This window comes from Zeugodacus cucurbitae, chromosome 5, assembly GCF_028554725.1.
Source record: "Zeugodacus cucurbitae isolate PBARC_wt_2022May chromosome 5, idZeuCucr1.2, whole genome shotgun sequence".
In the NCBI taxonomy this organism is placed as follows: Eukaryota; Metazoa; Arthropoda; class Insecta; order Diptera; family Tephritidae; genus Zeugodacus; species Zeugodacus cucurbitae.
The window spans coordinates 40,377,264-40,397,524 of record NC_071670.1 but is presented as its reverse complement, the minus strand read 5'-3'; the positions used below and the strand labels follow the sequence as shown (position 1 = coordinate 40,397,524).

Below are 20,261 nucleotides of genomic sequence, written 5' to 3'. Positions count from 1 at the left end.
AGCGGCAGATTAACAAATCAGATAATACATACTATCAACAACACTACCTTGGCTACAGGGTATACATATCTGTCATATTCAAATGAATTTCAGATAATAAAAGCAAACGTAACGCGCCTTTACAAGCAAACGGACTGTCAGCAAATATCACTCAACTGACGTTTGAGACCACATAAAAACAACAACAACAATGCAAATACAACAAATAGCATTTGTACGCAACTGGAAGCCGCAATAGTTCCTTAGCCGCTCAACTCCCAACAAACAACAACAACAACAAACGGTGAGCATCATTTGAGTTAATCTGCCCAACAACGTTGCAGCTTTGGCGCTGGGCCTTACTAAACGTTAACCTGACGCGTTTGCTCAGTTGAATGCAGTCAGTGGGAGTGCATAGTAACGCCTGGTTGGAATTGAAAAGTGGCAATTTTTGAGGTTAAATTTTTTTTTTTATAGAAAAAGAAGTGAGAAGAAGCGCTAGAAGACACACACATACATATGTTACCTATGTGTGACGGTATATAGCTGTGTTTTCGAGGTTATTTGTGGCGGTGCGAAGGACGCATATATGCATATAGCTAACTATTTATAAGCGTCAATGAACTGCGGCTTAAGTCTTTAGACATATTTATGCCAGAAAAAAAAATAAAAAAATTTGAAAAAAAAGTGTGAGACAAAAAGCCTTCAAATTAGTATTAAAGTCAGCGAAACCGCAAGGAAATTAAGTGAAATAGAAACGAATTGTGAGAAAAAAAGACTCCGCAAACACTGAGTGATATGAAATTGCAGCCTGCCTAACCGTGACTGGTGAACTCTTTCGAGCAACGCTGCGTCAGCGTCGCTGTCAACGTCGTGAGTCCGCGGAAGTGATTTACTCAACCTTAAGTGAAATTGAAACTCAAAAAAATACAAAAACAAAAAAACGAATTTAATGAAAATAGATGAAACGCGCTGAATGAAAGTGAATAAATTGCACTTTTTTACGCCAATTTAATGTGCAAATTACAAAGTGTAATGAAAAAATACTAAAAGCCCCATCCAAAAAACAAAAAGAAAAGCAACAGAGAATACCGTTAAAAGTTTGTTTTGAATCCAAACTTCCGGTTAATTGCCATTAATTGATTTAGCATCAATATCCAACCTCTGCGAGACGCAAAAAAATGCAAAGTTTTTCACGAAAAGTGTAAAAATTCCTTACTTTTGACAACTTATCTTCATTTATTCACCTTTTTTTTGGCCCACGCCCACGCCGTTACATTGTTGTATTAGCGCCAAATTACGACTTTTCGACGGCAGACAGTCGGCGGCGCGAGAAAAAAGTATAAATAAAATTAAAATAGCAAAAAGAGCACCGAAAAAAACGGGGCAAGTGATAAAAAAGCGAGTGGAAAAAGTTGCAACAAAAAAGTGCAAAATCAAACAAAAATCGTAAAAGTAAAAAACAACAACAACAGCAAACTTTTAAAATGGGTCAGGAGGATCAGGAGGTGCTAATAAGAGGCGGCAAGGCCACTAGCACATCGGCCGAAAGTTTGGATAATGTAAGTAAATACATACAAACAAACGAACACACAGAGAGAGAAGTACAAATGTAACTGTAAGTTGGCCGTAAAGATGTACGAATTACAAATAAATGATGAGGCAAATGAAAGACAGCTGAAGAGTACCAGCAACGAAGGCAACTACGACAAATGGACAGACACAAGGACGACAGGCAGACAGAACGACCGACAGACAGGCATTCATACAATGAATGTAGACAAACTTTTCTAATGGCAAATGACAAGTTGTTAGGTAAACAAATAACAAAAAAATCAAAAGGATAAAAAAAATCCAAAAAAAAATACAAAAAATCAAAAAAGATAAAAAACAAAATAGAAAGCAAGCCAATAGAGACACAGCACAACAGACAGCAATGGTAACGGTCCAATATGCCCGCGCGTGTTGGACTTGATGAAGGCAAGCGCAATTTGGCATAACAAACGAAAAAAAAAAATCGGCAAAAAGTAATGCAGCTAAGTAGAGCAAATGACTGAAAAGACGCTGTTGTTGAGTGAAATAGCGTGGAAATAAATATAAAAATTAAAAAGCAAAAAGTAAAAAAGGGAAAAATTAAAATCACTTACCGCTTGTTTAGGGGCGACTGTGTACCTGGAAAGGAGAGAAAAAGTAATGTTAATGTTTTAATTTATTAATTTTGGATTTTTTTAAGCAGATATATAATAGAAATAATAATAAGAGTATCATATAAGGGGACTCATCACGCATACATGGAGGTACAGGCATTATGCCTGTATAGGATGATATCGTAATAGACCCTTCAATTGCAACAACTGCTACAGCTCCAATCCACGCCCCAACCGTCTATACATTGTGGGTAGACAATACTGCTTTAATTATAATTCTTGATAGAAAATAGATTCCTTAATAGAAAACTGCGCAATGTCTCTAAAAAGACCCTATATATACAAAACAATATCAGTTAATGTGGATAACCTGAATAAGAAAAGTTTGAAATAATAGATAATATAACCTTTTGTTTTTCTAATGTAAACCTAACGACATACTTTATGGGTAATATCTAATATCTCATATCCTGTCTTATTGGGAATCTCGAACATCTAAAAACGAGATCTATGTAGATATTTCTGTATGCTTGGCTGAGGTTTCTGCTTAGAGATAGTGTAATTCTTTTTATTACTCAACAGATAAAAAGTTCTAAAAGTAATATAGAAACCAATAGGAATAGCCAAATGGAATAGGTTAATTATTTAAGCAGTATTTTGTGAAATTTTCATTTTCAAATTCCGAAAACTCAGCGGTTGGCACTTCATCTCCCACGACCGGTCCGAAAAAAACTCTTACCGTAGACAGCATAACTCATTATTGGTTCATCCCATCAGTAAACCAAAAATATTTCGATAGTATATACATAAATAAATCTAGTTAAAGAACGAAGGAAAAAAATATAAAAATTTCAATTCTTGACAAATTTTTAACAAAAAACAAAATTTTCGACATAAAATGCCACGAAAAAATAGTTATAATAACAATAGAAACAAGTAAGGAATGGCTAATTTCGGGTGCAACCGAACATTTTATACTCTCGCAATTTATTTAGAGATTTACCTCCATATATTTTCGGTGAAAAATTACCCTTAGGCACTAAGTTCTTCATGTTTGATATCAGGGGCCTTGAAAAGTCATGGTCCGATTTTGACAATTTTTCATGTCACAGCTCAAATACAGTATTTGTGTAAAGTTTTATTTCGCTATCTTTATCTGTTCCTTATGTATACATTATAAAGTAAAAAAATCAGAAGGATTCAAAATTGAGTCATATAGGAAGTAGGCGTAGTTGTGAACCGATTTCATCCATTTTCCACACGTGTCATCAGGGTGCCAAGAAAATATTATATTCCAAATTTCATTGATATCGGTCGAGTAGTTCCTGAAATATGGGTTTTCGATCCATAAGTGGGCGGCGGCACGCCCATTTTCAATTTTGTAAAAAAATCTCAGTGCAGCTTCCTTCTGCCATTTCTTATGTAAAATTTGGTGTTTCTGACGTTTCCCGTTAGTGAGTTAACGCACTTTTAGTCATTTTCAACCTAACCGTTGTATGGAAGGTGGGCTTGGTTATTATCCGATTTCTTTCATTTTTGGACTGTATAAGGAAACGGCTAAAAGAAACGACTGCAGAAAGTTTGGTTTATATAGCTTTATTGGTTTGCAAGATATATACAAAAAACCTATTTGGGGACGGGGTCACGCCCACTTTTCCAAAAAAATTACATTCAAATGTGCCCCTCCCTAATGCGATCCTATATTCCAAATTTTATTTTCATAACTTTATTTATGGCTTAGGTATAGCTCTTTATGTGTTTTTGGTTATCGCCATTTTTTGGGCGTGGCAATGGTCCGATTCCGCCCATTTTCGAACTTAACCTTCTTATGGTGCCAAGGAATACGTGTTCCAAGTTTCATTAAGATATCTCAAGTTTTACTCAAGTTACAGCTTGCACGGACGGATAGACGGACGGACAGACAGACATCCGGATTTGAACTTTACTCGTCACCCTGATCACTTTGGTATATATAACCCTATATCTAACTCGTTTAGTTTTAGGACTTACAAACAACCGTTATGTGGACAAAACTATAATACTCTCTTTAGCAACTTTTGTTGCGAGAGTATAAAAATCCTTCGTTCATTAACTAGTTAATGTTATTCCAAAGATGTGTGCAAAATTAAAAACAAAAATCGCTTCATAACTTTTTGAGAAATCGTGTCCACCGACTTAAAAAATAGAATTTTGAGATAAATGCGTTAAAAGTTTTACATTCTAACTAAGCCCTATCAGATGGGTGGAACTTTCAAAGGTTCTATCTCTTAGAATTTTATTTCGATCGACTTGATAATTTTGGATATTCTACAGATATTGTACTATTTAATATGACAAAAAGAATTTCCAAATTTTGAAACCCACCTAACCACTTAAGCCGAGACACTTCCAACAATATCCTGTGTTTTATGAATTAAAAAATAGTACTTCTCTCTAAAAGTGTTCTATGAACTTGATTCCAATAATATTAGCTTGCAAATTGTATTATTTACAGTTATTGAGTAACACCTATATCTCACAGTGCGATAACTATATGTTATGAATATGAGTAGAAACGAGAAATATATGTTGAAGAACAAATGTTAGGTTATGGTCAGCTCAAAACTTTTACTATAGGCGTGGAAACGCCCACTTTTGAATAAAAATGCATGTCTCCTAGATTATTTAACCAATGCCTACTAAATTTTACACGAAATATCCATAAGACAACTTCTTAATAAGGTTTTTACACTTCATATTATTTTATTTTACAAATATTATAGACCAAAAACTATTAGTTAAACTAAGGTTATAGTATCCGAATGTCGAATTAAATGTATTTTTCTTCTAGCTGAATATATGAAGTATTATAATATATAATTAAAAGAACATCTTTCGGTTAGCCTAATCAGGTTTGGTACTCCTAATACTGCTTCATTATTTTCATCTTTAACAGAACATAATGATGATATGTATAATGCCACTCCCTTCACTTGTATCGCTCATTTAGATGCCATATGAAATATTATAACATCTGTAAGCGTATTTGTTATCAGAACCCCTTGGTATAGATTAAGCCTAGATATATGCCTTTCACCCATGCATTAACTCGCCTCACATTATCTAAATGACATCTTGTGCAAGATATGCGTCAACTGCATTAGAGGTTGTAGATAAAACCGGCTAAAACGAGTAAATACCTTATTATATGATGAAATAAAAGGGACTCAAAAAAATTGTATATATTTAATAATCCATTCCCTAAGTACTGACCATACCTGAACTTAAAGTAGTCCATCTTAATTACATTTTATTTTTTTTATGTTATTTATGGAAATATTCAATATTTTTCTACGTGGGTGGTCGAATGCTATAAATAAATACATATGTAACTGCATTTGCTGCCGACATTGATGAGAAATGTGTCAATAGAATTCTTTATTACTTGTCGATCTATTCTATTTATTTATGCATTCCAAAGTAAATATGTCCAAGTGTATTAGTGCCCATATCTATTTATATTCATGGATAAATAAATATGAATGCATTTCTTAATAGTTACAAAGTAAACATGCGTACCGTAAAGCGTAACTAACGGTTTTGCGGTTTTATTTCACCGGTATGGGAACTATATCTCTATGGATACCCAATTGGAAAATCGAATTGGAAATAAGGTATATAACAGTGTTTGCGATGTGGGCTTAATAGTATTGATATTACATATTCGAATAAACTTTCATAAAGACCACCACTTAATTTAGCAAAAATATCGAAAATATGAAGCCCATCTTTACTGGTAATGCTTGAGAGTAAAAAAATGATTTTTTCAAAATCCTCCTAATCAACTTCCTACCGGGTTACGCCTCATATTTACATAACTTTACGAATGCATTTATATAGTTTGAAAATGCCATTCATGCGAGTATTTATTTTGCGGTTACCTTTAGGCGCCGTTGGAAAGCGCTCCCAACTACAACGCTTTATATACTTGTATTATCTTACTCAAACTACTCTGAGGTAGCCAATTGATTAAGTCAAGCGAAAAACGAATAGATTCGTAAGTGTGTAGAGGCACGAAATACTACACGTAGATGACACGCTTAGATGAGCAATGTGGCTGATTGTCTCCATGCTTATATTAAATACATATGTATTTGCGTCTTAATAAATATTTTCTCTAATAATATTGTGAATGCGTGCATGATCTGTAATTATTGTAATGAATAATGTGTGAAATTAAGAGAAGAAAAGAAAAATATGAAGATATAATTTCTAATTTTTTTATATTTGCTGCTTCAATCGTAATAAGATATATAAGTAGTACTAAATTTTCGAAAAAGAAGCAAATAGTGTCTGGATAAATATCATACAAGGGTACGTATTCAACACGTGCGTACGTATTCAACACGCATATTTAAATTTTTTAAATAATTTTTTTATCACATGGCATTTTATCTTGAATCACATAAAATTGTGTTAACTTTTACTTTTAATGCAACAGCATATTTAAATATGCATAGATAAACGCATGAATACATAAGTGAAAATGCATATAGTAAATCACAATAAACTAAGTACATATGTACATATGTATTCTCCTTATCAAAGACACCAGTTTTAATGACTGTTAAACAGTTGATGTGATGTTATAACCATGAAAAATAAAAACTGAGCATCAATGTTCTACTATAAAGGTATTCGTATGCATCTTTAGAAGCACGGAACGAAAGTTTATCTTGATTGCTTAGCATTTGAGTTAGCACGCAGTGAAAAATTGATAACAAACACCTTTTATCTAGCATTTACTTCATTTTAGACGAGTTTATTTAAATGCGTTTAGGGTGACAGTAGTTGAGTTTCATGCTGAATAAAGATTTCAATGCTGGAATATATTAAAAAAAAAATTAATAAAAATTCATGCATACTTTAAATGTTAACTGTCACAGCGCTGAAATATTTTCCCACAACTCTCAAATTCAACTGAAACTTTTCACAAATTTAACCGCTAATTGTCAATTGCGTGTGTGCTTTTTATATGGTTTCACTGCAAACGCAACCAAAAAGCCACCAAACGTTGACCAATTGGCCATGCATGAAGTGTCAAGCCAACGCGTTAGTTAAAGTCACCCTCTGACACATTGCAGACTCAGCAAGCATGCATTCATAAGTGAAGCTAAGCTTTGAAGACAGCCGACCAACTCGTTGAAAATCGCAAAAAAACGCGGAAAATATTTTTCTAAAAACGAAGCAACAATCTACCACGAAAAAAAACCCAGAAATTTTTTATAAAAATTGAAGTAACAGTAAACCACAAAAATAGCAAAAAAACGGAAAATATTTTCAATAAAAAAGCAATAATAAATAGCAAAAAAAGCACGGGAAATATTTTTAATAAAATCAAAGTTACAGTAAACCACAAAAATAGCAACAAAAAGATCGTAGAAAATATTTCTAAAAATTAAAATAACAATAAACCACAAACCAAACAGAATAATGCCGAACTAAAACTAAAAATAATATTATTGGTTAACAATTAAAAATATAAAACATAGCAAAAGGCAAAAACTCACACGGACATGGTTTATAAGAGCAAAAAAGTTAAAAAAAAAAAAATAATTACACTAAATTACCTCTGAGCTATACCAACACAATAAACACACACACAACAAATGAAAAAAGCTATAGACATATTTTATTTAAAATTATCTAATTTCCCTCAACAAATATCTACTTAACACTGTGTACTTTGCGCATTTGTTGTTATTGTTTCGATAATGTGTTATAAAACCACAAAGGAATATTACAATTACAATTTCACTGCACATCTTCACACACACACACACACACCACCACCTATTTACATTACGACGCTATGCAATTTATACGTGAGCCTGTGGTCACTTCTGCAGTTTGTTGAAACTTAGATGAAAATTGGCAGTAATAATCATAAAAAGAATAACGAAAAACATCGTTAAACACAACGGCAACGATGTGATATGAAGAACCGAATAATTTAGGCAAAGCAACCAAAGCAGGTGTGAGGTGCAATTTTATTTTCTTGTTTTTTTTCGCCTTCTCACAATTACACAGCATCCCCTGGGGCAGGCAGATGGTGTGTTGACTCACGCTGTTAGTGTATTAAGTAATATAATAGCTAAGAACTGGACCTGACTGACGCGGGTCATGAATGCCGAAATACAAGTACATGTTAAGTATAACAGGCAAGCCTCTATCCAATAATGGTGGAGTGGGTATAAAAGTTGTGTGCACATTTAGGCATGCCATGCAATTAATTTGTGTAAGTCAGGGGGAATAAATAAGCGCAATATGCGGCAAGAAAAATTATCAAGTGAAAATTTAATATCCGTTAAATGTAAAAAAGAAAGCAAAAATAATGGCGTTAAGTCGACGAAAATACTAAAAAAATGCAGACACAACACATCCTGTGAGTCTGACGAAGCAGCAGAAACAAGCAGCAGCATAATATGCTTCTTAGCGGAGGGTAAGCAAGTTGGGGATGCTGGCTTATTTACGTGCATAGCTTAAATGAGACATGAAATGTTGCACAAACAAAAAAATTATAAATAAAAGTGTATATACAAACAAATTTAAGCGGCACTCAGCTGTATGAAATGTTGGTATTAAATAACTACACTTCCGACTGGTCTAACAAAGTAAAAGGCGGCTGCCGAAATTCAATTAAACAGCACTAAACAGTTGCTTGTACTAAATGTTGTTAACAGATGCTTCAAAAGCCGGTTGCAGTGATAATCCGCTAAATCAAGTGCTAAAAAAGTAATTTCGAGGTTAACCTTTGGCTTCAGTGCAAGTAAATTTGTATTTGCTTATTAAAACACTACACAAACACACACAACAGAAACTATGCTGAAATAAAAGCAATTGACGATTACAAATATGCAAACAAATATACATGCATACTTACATACAAACGTACATACATATAATATACATACAACATCTGCAGCACCAAAAGTATTAGAATTCAATCATTCTTGTGCAGCACCCATATTTGCAGACGCCGCATTCCAATATTTGCATTACACCTACAACTACAACAACTACACAATTACATTCACTCACCATTGACGCCTCCAAGTTGTACGCAATTTCAATTTCCAACTGCTACGCGTACATAGTCCACTGCATTAATGTTTATTTCACTTCACATACACTTAAATACACTATAAACATTACACAAATTAACAAATTACAGTTCTTAATACAATTTTACCGGCAATTAAACGCGCAATTAAATTTTTGGCTTCTTTTCACTTTCCACTTTAATTCCAACTGCTAGACGTAAGGTTGCCAGATAATAATTACAAAAAAAAGCTCAAGCTTGCATTTGCACAGGAGGATGTTGAAAGCGAAAGTATACAAAGCGGATATGATCAGATGATAGATGGTAATTTCAAATATGTATACAAATGTGAAAAACGTGGCAACTACAACTACCGTTTGTAGCACGGATATGGTCAGTTATTGCTATTTGCTTTATTTTTACGTTCTTATTGGAAATTGGAGAGATTTTTGACAAATATGCATAATCATGCGGATAATTGGCATTTTTCAACAGCAGAAAAGAGATTATATCAAGAAGAGCTAGTGAATTTTTAATTCTTTTGATGCTGTATACTTTTGGCTAACTATTTTTACAAAAAGAATTCGAAAAAATGGGAAAATGAGCTAAATAAAAGAAATCTAAGCGTGCAGAAAATATATGGATGGGTAACTTGTGTTGAAAATCTGTGCCACCTACGCATCAGTGTACTTAAGCATAAAGTAATGTTGGTAATAGTTGTATATTTATAATATACATATATGTATGTATATACTTTCTCATGAAAATCAACTATCTTTTTAAGGATAATTCACAAACTCACAATCATTCCTTTGCGGCAATGTATAAAATAGAAAGCCACAAATATGATTGGAAGCTTGTTTGAGGATATTGCAAGAATTTACATACAAGTATTTCTAAAGAAGAAACACGTATTAAGAAGCTGTTCAACTACAATATAAACTTTTAACTTCAACGGAGCATACACACAAACACACATTATTCATTCACTGGCTATGCCTTAACAACTTTATGCTCAAACCAATTAATTTGTGAAACAATCTGTTAATGTTTGTAGGCACTTTAGCCTAAGCCCCTTAACTAAGTTTTAGCCCACAAGCTTGCTGGTAGTGAACTTTTAAGATTTGTGCGCGTATATAATTTTTTATGCCTACACCAACAATTTGCAATTTTTTTCCTCTTTATTATTACATTTTACTTTGAAGTTCTTTGCTGTTGTGCTTTTGAATTTGCTTAACCGCACAACCAACCATACATACATTGATGTTAACAGCAGAATAGCCTTTTTTGTACTACAAATTACAGCATTCTTGGAGAAAAATCCAATTTACGCTTTAAGCAGGCGCTGACGCGGCTTATGCGCCATTTGGACCTCCTAATTTATGTTATAATTTTGTTTAGTCATATATTATGTTGAAGCGTGAGTGGGAAACTACTTTAAGCCAATTTTCGGCAGAAGATATGCGGTGAGATTGTTCAGCTTGGCGACTAGTAGACTCTTCCTTGCGGGCTTATATTCAGCAGCGAGTTCTAATTTTGTTCCAAAGTGGCTAAAAGGTTTGAAATACCGAAATCTGCCATAAATAATAATGTTCTTTTCTTAATTTAAGTATTTTGCCCGCATTTTCGCCAACTATAAACATAAATTAGCGAATAATTTTAAATTGCATATATAATATGTTTTTTTTCTCCGCAGAACAATGGGCAGTCCTACGAGCAATCCTCCATAAATCAGGGGTTTAGTAAAAATTACGGTACACTCTCACCGCCGTCGCCTACGCTCACCACGGATAATCTCACTTACTCTTGGTATAATTTGGATGTGTTCGGTGCTGTGCATCAGCCGGGTTCGGGTTGGAAACAACTGCTGAATCGTGTAAAAGGTGTTTTCTGTAATGAACGTCATATTCCGGCGCCGCGCAAACACCTCTTGAAAAACGGTAATAAAGAAAAAGTGTATTTAGTTATAATTGCATTTACACTCAAGATACTCTACACTTCTGTTTCTAGTTTCCGGTGTCGCTTATCCGGGTGAATTGCTAGCGGTTATGGGCAGTTCTGGTGCCGGTAAAACAACACTACTGAATGCGATTGCTTTTCGCTCATCGAAAGGTGTACAAATATCGCCGTCCACTGTACGCATGCTGAATGGTAATCCAATTGATGCCAAAGAAATGCAAGCACGCTGTGCTTATGTACAACAGGACGATCTGTTCATTGGTTCATTAACTGCACGAGAGCATCTCATCTTCCAGGCCATGGTACGTATGCCAAGACATACGACGCAAAAGCAAAAGGTACAACGTGTCGATCAGGTTATACAAGATCTGTCGTTGGGTAAATGCCAGAATACTTTGATTGGTGTGCCGGGTCGTGTGAAAGGCTTATCCGGTGGCGAACGCAAACGCTTGGCATTTGCTTCGGAAGCGCTGACGGATCCACCACTACTGATTTGTGATGAACCCACTTCGGGTTTAGACTCATTTATGGCACATAGCGTGGTACAAGTGCTGAAGAAACTGTCGCAGAAAGGCAAAACAGTCATATTGACCATACATCAACCATCTTCTGAGTTATTTGAACTTTTCGATAAGATATTGCTCATGGCAGAGGGTAGAGTTGCATTTCTTGGTACACCCGGTGAAGCTGTGGACTTTTTCTCATAGTAAGTGTCCGTGTTGTATACACATTCAACCTAACCTAAGTTTTCGTTACTTTTATATTCAAACTTCTTCATTCTCTTTCCCAGCATCGGCGCTCAATGCCCAAACAATTATAATCCAGCAGATTTTTACGTACAAGTTCTGGCTGTAGTACCTGGCCGGGAAGCGGAGTCCCGTGAGCGCATAGCCAAAATTTGTGATAATTTTGCCGTTGGAAAGTAAGTAATTCACGCACACAAATTCTTGCAAATTCCTATATTTGACACTTCCTAGGGTCTCTCGCGAGATGGAGCAGAATTTTCAAAGACTGGAGAAATCCAATGGCTTACCCAAAGAGGACGAGAATGGTTTCACATACAAAGCTTCATGGTTTATGCAGTTTCGTGCAGTACTATGGCGCTCATGGCTGTCTGTGTTGAAGGAACCGTTATTAGTGAAAGTGCGCCTATTTCAAACGACGGTACGAGCATCACTCTTGTGTAAAAAGAGATCGCCTGTGACTTTTTACGCATAAATCTTTCATTTTAGATGGTTGCTGTGCTCATTGGACTGATCTTTCTGGGACAACAATTAACCCAAGTCGGTGTCATGAACATTAACGGTGCCATTTTCTTGTTCTTAACTAATATGACTTTTCAAAATGCATTCGCCACCATAACTGTAAGTAGCATATCACATATTTATACTTTTGTGCTCATTAAAACATGAAATCTTACAGGTTTTCACATCCGAACTGCCAGTGTTCATGCGTGAGACGCGCAGTCGTCTTTATCGCTGTGACACATACTTCCTTGGAAAAACCATTGCCGAACTGCCACTCTTCTTGATTGTTCCACTCATATTTACAGCTATCGCCTATCCAATGATTGGCCTACGTCCTGGCGTCGATCATTTCTTGACAGCACTGGCGCTTGTTACATTAGTTGCCAATGTGTCGACTTCATTCGGTTATTTGATTTCATGCGCCTGCTCGTCGACTTCAATGGCGCTATCCGTGGGTCCACCTGTTATAATACCATTTCTACTTTTCGGCGGCTTCTTCTTGAACTCCGGCTCGGTGCCGGTGTACTTCAAGTGGCTGTCGTATTTATCATGGTTCCGTTATGCTAATGAAGGACTGTTAATCAATCAGTGGGCCGATGTGAAAGCGGGAGAAATTACTTGCACTTCATCGAATACAACTTGCCCTAGTTCTGGCGAGGTTATACTGGAGACGTTGAACTTTTCGGCAAGTGATTTGCCGTTCGATTTTGTTGGATTGGCTTTGCTTATTGTAGGTTTTCGGATATCCGCGTATATAGCACTAACAGTGCGCGCTCGACGCAAGGAGTAAAATGAGGAGGAAGGATGCTATTTCTCCAGTTTAGTTTTTTCGGTATTAAATATTTAGTTTGTATGCATTTTTTTCATATAATAAAACGATACTTTTGGCAACATGCGTTGATTTTTTTCTTATTTCTTATTTTTTTATTTGATGAATAAAAATATAAATTGTTAAAATTTATATTTGGCAATAATAATTTTATAATAAATAAATAATTTTATTATTTAAGTTGCCACACTATAGTAAATACAAAGTCCGGTTCCGCAAAATTTAATATTTTACGTTTCCATTCAAGCATATCAGCATGCACTGCTTTTAAATTAACCCACCACACTTGCTAACCGGCTAACATATTCACCACCAAACACACCATCTACAAATGTCACTCTGACAGCTGCACAAGCAACAGAAATATCAACAGCTGTCAACAAAGCGAAAGCGAAAATGGAAAATAAAGAGACACAAAAAAGGAATGCGCAGAAATCGCCGGCGTGAACAATTTTCTGAAGGTAAATTGCAACGGAAATCGATTTATTAAAGAAAAATTACATAAATTTTAGGAAACCGTGCCCACAAATTCAAAATACAATGTTAGTGCGTGTGTATAAAGTTAAAATAAGTCATTAAATGCAGTGGAGTGGCGTGGATGAATCATTAACAAATTGACTGGTTTTGCGTCTGCTAGCGTGGCTTGGTTTGCTTGCAAGCGTTTACTATATTTGCTGGAGCTTTTGTTTTATAAAAGTTTATACAATACCAGCTAGCTATATGCTAAACTATTTATCTAATCAACAATCGTATTTTGTTGAGCGGCAAGAGTGGCGTGAGCATATGAAGAGACGTACACGTCGTCGTGAGTGTACTCCATGCGCTTGTTGTCCAACAAGCGTTGAACACGAAAACAAAGTAAAGTCACAATTATATTTTGTTAAAAATATCAATTGTTTAGTAGTGCTCATAGCGAGCGGTTAAACTAGCAGTGCGTCCACAGCAGTATATAGCTGGTAATAACAATTCTGTAGTTTGCCGTGATAAAACAATACATTTATTTCATTTTTAAATGTGCGGTCGCCCACGAGCAGAGAAAATAAAACGTGAAAAAAGAAAATCGAAACGTGTAAAAGCTATTGACGTTGTCGTGCATCTACGTCATACAATCGCATAGTTGCGTAGTCATACGAGCATATATGTATGCAGTATATTGCTAGTAAATCCTTTGGAACAACTAAATGCGCGGTATTTTAATATATTTCCATTAAACGTGTGCAAAACTCCTCACGCCGCCAAACGAACGCATTAATTCGTTTTATTCTTATTTAACCGGTTCTTCAACCCCTTGTAGCTTTTTTAATTGCTAGCAGTAGTGCATTTCATTATATTGTTTTCCATTTTTTCGGTGCTGGCAGACAAATTCAACAAAATTTTAATAAAAACTGCAGACGTTAAAGCAACAACTGACAGTACCCACTGCTCCAGTGGTTGGCAGCTGTTACACACGCACATAACCTCAAACTCAACCAGCTGATTTACGTTTGCTGCCAGTGAAACTGCAGTTTGTAAACAAAGTGTTATCAGCGCAACAAATCCGCACTCCTCCACCTACTTACTTGCTTACCAGTATATCAAGGAGTTATCCACATTTCTGTTTTATGCTATTTCCGATTGTGCGCCAGTCAAGAAGTCACATTGCCTCCTTCGTGGTGAGTTAATATACATGTACAAGAAAGGAGCTTAGTACACAAGGACAAAATGAATATAGACACATTGCGAAACGAGTGGGACGAACTCACCAAAGAGTACAATGAACTGGAGGTAAGTTGAAGGAGTATAGTATGCCTTAGCATGTTTGTGTTAAAGTAAAAGTAAACAACTGTTGCATATCAGAAGAGTGGACTATGGATTTAGTTTGACAATACAAATGCGGAAATCTATAATTTAATAGTTAGTGTATTTTGTTGTAACAAAATTTGAAGTAAAATAACCGGAACAACTGTTTTTGTGCGCATGCACACACACACGCTTTTTACAAAAACTAAATTGTAACAAAATTCAATTGTCATTATAAAGTTGTGAGTCTCTGTGAGTCAGTGACTTTTTCGCTATATCCGTTATGCGTTATTAAAATAACAATTTCAGTAATTTTGCACTATATTGCTAAATTTTACACTCAGTCATACATACATGATGAAATACTGTCAAATTATTAGCAATATAAGCTATGTGACCCCTGAGATGCACTGGTAAACATTGGAATGCATTTTGACTTTAGAAAAAACCTTGAAGAACTGTGTCTTCTTTGCGGAAGTTGCAAAAAATTTTTATTATGGTTTTTTATCTATTTAATTGGCTTGATTTGACCTTTCGTTGAACTTCCGGTCTGACTATTATGCAAATTTTTTGTTAAATTTTTTGCGACTTTATAACTTAAGAAAATTATCACGTCAGTTATATCATTTTTGAGCTTTTTATATGTATAAAAAAGCAATAAATTCAAACTTAAGTTGCATAATTTTTGCGAAATTTTATAGTGAAGTGGCAAAAAATATATTGAAGTGTAGAAAAAATTGAAAACAATCACAAAATAATGCAAATAAAATCCATTAAATTGAGTGAACATGAATTACGTTAAACAATAAAAAAATATTTCCCCTCATAAAATCAAAATTATTTATTTGTAAATACTAGGAAATGCCTTAGTTTGTTGTTTATAACTTTTATATTTGCTTATCACAATTCTTCTTAAACTTAAACAATTAATAATGAAATACTAAATAATTTTCCGAATTTTTTTTAGGATTGCAATCGCCGTTATATTGAGTTGCTGGAACAACTCCAAAGTCATCAGCAGAAATGTTTCAACGAAATAAAACATCAGCGTTATCGGATGAATCAAATTACAGCTTCACTAAAGCAGTAAGTCTCATAAAAAAAATTTATACACAAGCAAGAATATAATTATTTCAAGCTTTAAAAAAATATACAAACATCCATAATATGGAAACATCATTAATATCGACTAGTTGTGTTTAATTTTGCACTTCAATGTCATTAAACAGCATGCAATGCAACAAACAAAAAAAAAAACGTTGAGAATTAAGTCAATACGCTTGTCAAGGCAGCCAGACTGTCAGTTAACCAAAAAAATTATTAACAACAACAACACTATAAATACAAAGTGCTTCGTGCTGAGCAGCAGCAGCTATCAGTACTATAGTCACGCATTTAGTGTACGGCAGTGCGGCAAAGACCATTCACCCTACACGTGACATTGCGGCGACTAGTTTTTGTAGACAGCAAATACAATCAGAAAAGGCAGGAAAATTTCGGTGCTGTAAAACAGCATCTTACGCACACTTGATAAATATATGTATATATATGCATATATGTATCTGCCTATAAACGTGCTTTTATTTTTTTATCATAAAAGAGAAAATAAAACTACAAAGTCCAAGGCGCTTGCCAATGGGTAAAGTGCTTGTAAACAATACTCATAAATGTGCCGATATGAACGCCTAACCTTTTGATGGACAAAACTGGTTTGACGCCTAAATGCTGTTTTTTTTTCGCCCAATACATACTCGTATAAAATGTTTTACTGTTCATACGGGCTTCACGCTATTTTTATCACTATCAGCAGCAATGCTAGCACTGATAAGCGCTTAGCACCTGAGCGCTTGCTCGTTTACACGCTCTTTGGTATAAACACCTCGACTTTGCGTTGTACTCGCCCCATCATTTATGCATTAAAATGAAGTATTTATTTGTTTATGTCTTCCACAGCGCTCATATGTATGTATGTATATGTGTGTGTGGAAATAATCAATTATGACAGTGCAATTAAATTCCTAAATAAATATGGGTAAACTTGTCACACTGCGCTTTAACACAACTGATTATTATTGCATAAGTTGCGGACAGTAAATTTGTTAGCGTTGGCCAAAGACTTATCGGAATTTTTTTTATTATTATTTTTTTTTTTGTATTTTCATTTAACTTGCACCTTCTGCGTTTTGGCACAATATTATTTAATTTTTTTCGCTTTTACTGACTTACAGACCGTGTTTTTGCACTTAACGCTTTGCCAGCCAATGTTCAAACTTTACTTGTAAATACTTTTGCTCATATGTTTGTATGTATGTATACCGTATCGCGTGCATTCAGGCTGAAAATTAAACAAAATACGTTTTGCTTTTCAACACACAATCTTATCGTTTGCCTTTAATAGGTATTTTTATTTTCTTCGGCCCCGCCCACATACAACACTTTACTTTGTTGTGTCATCGCACAGTTTTTTGCACACAATTTTGAAATGAAAATGTCATGTATATAATTAAACATTCATCAAATTATACTTTGAACCTGTTGAGGGTAATTACTGTAATCAGGAATTCTTCAGAAATATCAAGATACTTTCGGTAAAGTTGAATAAGCGATAATGGGAGTGCAATAAATAAAATTTAAAAAGTAAAAAATTGTAGTTGCAATCATTAGAGGTTTGAAGCCTGTCGTTGTTGTAACGGTTACCCAAACCTGATTGAACCGACAAGCCTATATTAATTATCTTCGAAGTCATCTAACGGGAGGCCCAGGAAACGAGCTGTTTCGACAGGGTCGGAACAAAGGGAAAGGGGTGTTAGATGAGTGGGGTTTATGGGGCATACAAAGAGATGATTAGTGTCATGCGAGGACTCTTTGCATGCAGGACATATATTGAGTATGTCAAGGTCTAGTCTGGATTCCTACTTATCCACCTTTAACCTGCTATAGTATCAAAAACGAAGTTGCGAAGGGATCACTCTAGTTTCGCAAGGTAACTCGCAGGGATGATTTCTATGAAAGCATCCCAACAGAAATTGTCTGGAGAACAATTGGTTATGCTCATTCACAGGTAGCATACGGGGCTCATTATGTAGGTGCTCAACCCGAGACATCGAGAGGCAAGCTGTGGCTGTCCCGACAGCGGTATTTAGACAAGTCTGAAGCTGTGCCCTACTGCATTCATATTGGGGCTATATGGCTGCTGACCGGTCGGTCGATAGCCTGGTAAGTTGCCAGCAACGTTTCTTTGTCTTTACCCCATGTGGTGCCGGCTAGCGACTTGAGAATTTTGTTGCGGCTCTGTACATTGGCAATAATCGCGATCGTATAGGGTACGAAAGAGTACTGGTTATCCAGTGTAACATTTTGGGGTTATTGGCAGTCGAATTTAGATTTGTCATGTGATAGGTCATAGTGCGTCGTTCCGTTAGTTGTAAAGCTCGGCAGTAAACCAACAACAACTCCATTCTCTATTATTTTTATCAAACTGCTATTGGAATTCTAATATAATATATATACTCAAGCAATCTACATTGTTCAAAAAAAAATTTAAAGAATATATAGTGCCGATACAACAACAACAAAAAGTTTATAAAAATCACGAAAACAGCGTTAAAAATGTTTTCTGAATAAATAAGCGGATAACGTTTTATGTTACAATTTAAAAATTTTGATAACTGCTGCCGAGTTGATTTTTTGAATAATTGTGGGTTGTTGTTTTAATTCTTCATTTTGGTGTGGTAACGGTCTTAGATAGGAAATTATATGAAGTTTTACGTTGGTGCATACCAAAATGCGGACTTAATGAACTGTAGATGAATTTTGTGTAACATGGTTTTGTTTAAGATAGGTTTTTTTTGTTTGGGATAAGTCCAGAATGAAAATGAAACATAATTTAAAAATCAATTGATCAGAGTAGACTAAACATATAACTTTTCTTATAGCATTTGGTTTGGAGTTTGGAATGTTAGAGAATCAAATGTTGACTCAAAGTCGAACTGTTTAAAAAAATGTTGACGGTCAGTGACCAGAAGCAATTATATTCTGTTATTAAAGGTTTAAACTTAAAACTGATCCAAACAGGGTTAGCTCGTTGAAATAACAGCCCTTGGGCGGATAAAATCCGGATCAATTACGATAAGGTAGAACCGGCTGTTGTTGGAATTGAATGGAGCTCGTATTAAAAAGCTCGGAGGTAATGAATGTGACAAAGAGATTCATACGGAGTTTACGGTTCACTTCTTCTGACTTTTTTCATAACCTAGCCAAAAGTAACTATTTTTTGGAATTTTGTTCTACATATACCAAGGTACAGTGGAACTTCCATAACTCAAACTTCCTTAACTCGCAGTTCTCCATTACTCGAACTCTTGAATTGGCAATAGGAGTCAAATTTCATACAAAATAGCTTCCTTAAATCGAACTTTTCGACTAGGACATAAAACAAAATTTAAAATTATACTATCGAGGAATCTATAGCTTTACAGCTTTTTACAAAATTTTATATAACTCGAAGTATCTCTAACTCGCCGTATTTTTGTGGATTATGGTGATTCGAGTTCGAGAAGTTCCACTGTATTTGCCACCTGCACTACTTCATTTGCATTTCTTTTAAATATATTCCATATTTGAGTTGCCACAGAAAGCGGTAAACACTCAAATAATTATTTTTTATATTTTTAACGTACAATCCACCTACGCACTCACACACATACATTTAATAAATACTCACTTGCAAAATACAAAATTATTTAAACCACTCTGGTATGCGAATAGCATATTATTCCATAAACAAATAAAGCTCTACAAATTTAGCGACCAAATTTGCATGAAAAATAAATTTTCGAGAGAAACAACAACAACTAAGAACAATGTACACAAATCAGAAATGAACTCTAATCCAACAACAACAAAAACAACAGCAACAGCAAGTGCAATTTAAATTTAGTAAACAATATACAAATGCTAAGCTCAGAAAAAAAAGCAAGTCAAGCCTCTCGCAACCTTCAACGTGACTCAGCCGTTGGCGTTGTTTGTTGGGGTGAAGTGGACAATTTGTGTTTTGTTTTTGTTTTTTTTTTCATAAATAATCAGCTGTTGTGTCTATTAGTTGTATGTGCTGTTATGGCATAATCACATACATACATATCTACATAAAGAGATTTGAAGCCACTCTGTGCAATTGAAGCTGACATCGAAGCTTTTTTTATTTGTAATTTTTTTTTCTTTTTGCATTTGAATTTTTACTT

General features: G+C 34.9%; 2 protein-coding genes across 7 annotated transcripts in view; both read left to right on the top strand.

Moving 5' to 3' along the window:
* Nucleotides 1-359: 359 nt before the first annotated feature.
* On the top strand, nt 360-13,309 carry W (protein white). The gene is made up of 7 exons (XM_011189498.3): nt 360-1,541; nt 10,904-11,147; nt 11,218-11,872; nt 11,957-12,088; nt 12,144-12,330; nt 12,399-12,530; nt 12,589-13,309. Exons 1-7 carry the CDS (start codon nt 1,467-1,469, stop codon nt 13,201-13,203), a joined length of 2,040 nt encoding a protein of 679 aa, XP_011187800.2. The 5' UTR covers nt 360-1,466; the 3' UTR covers nt 13,204-13,309.
* A 220-nt stretch (nt 13,310-13,529) lies between these two features.
* The window catches only part of LOC105215538 (transmembrane protein 120 homolog), a 28,187-nt gene continuing 21,455 nt past the window's right edge, over nt 13,530-20,261 (top strand). The window contains exons 1-3 of one of the 6 annotated variants that reach the window (XM_011189504.3): nt 13,530-13,703; nt 14,601-15,006; nt 15,989-16,107. In XM_011189504.3, the coding sequence (XP_011187806.1) occupies nt 14,944-15,006; nt 15,989-16,107 (182 nt within the window). In that variant the 5' untranslated portion in view covers nt 13,530-13,703; nt 14,601-14,943. The other 5 variants (XM_011189505.3, XM_011189499.3, XM_011189500.3 and 2 more) reach the window with 5 other exon arrangements.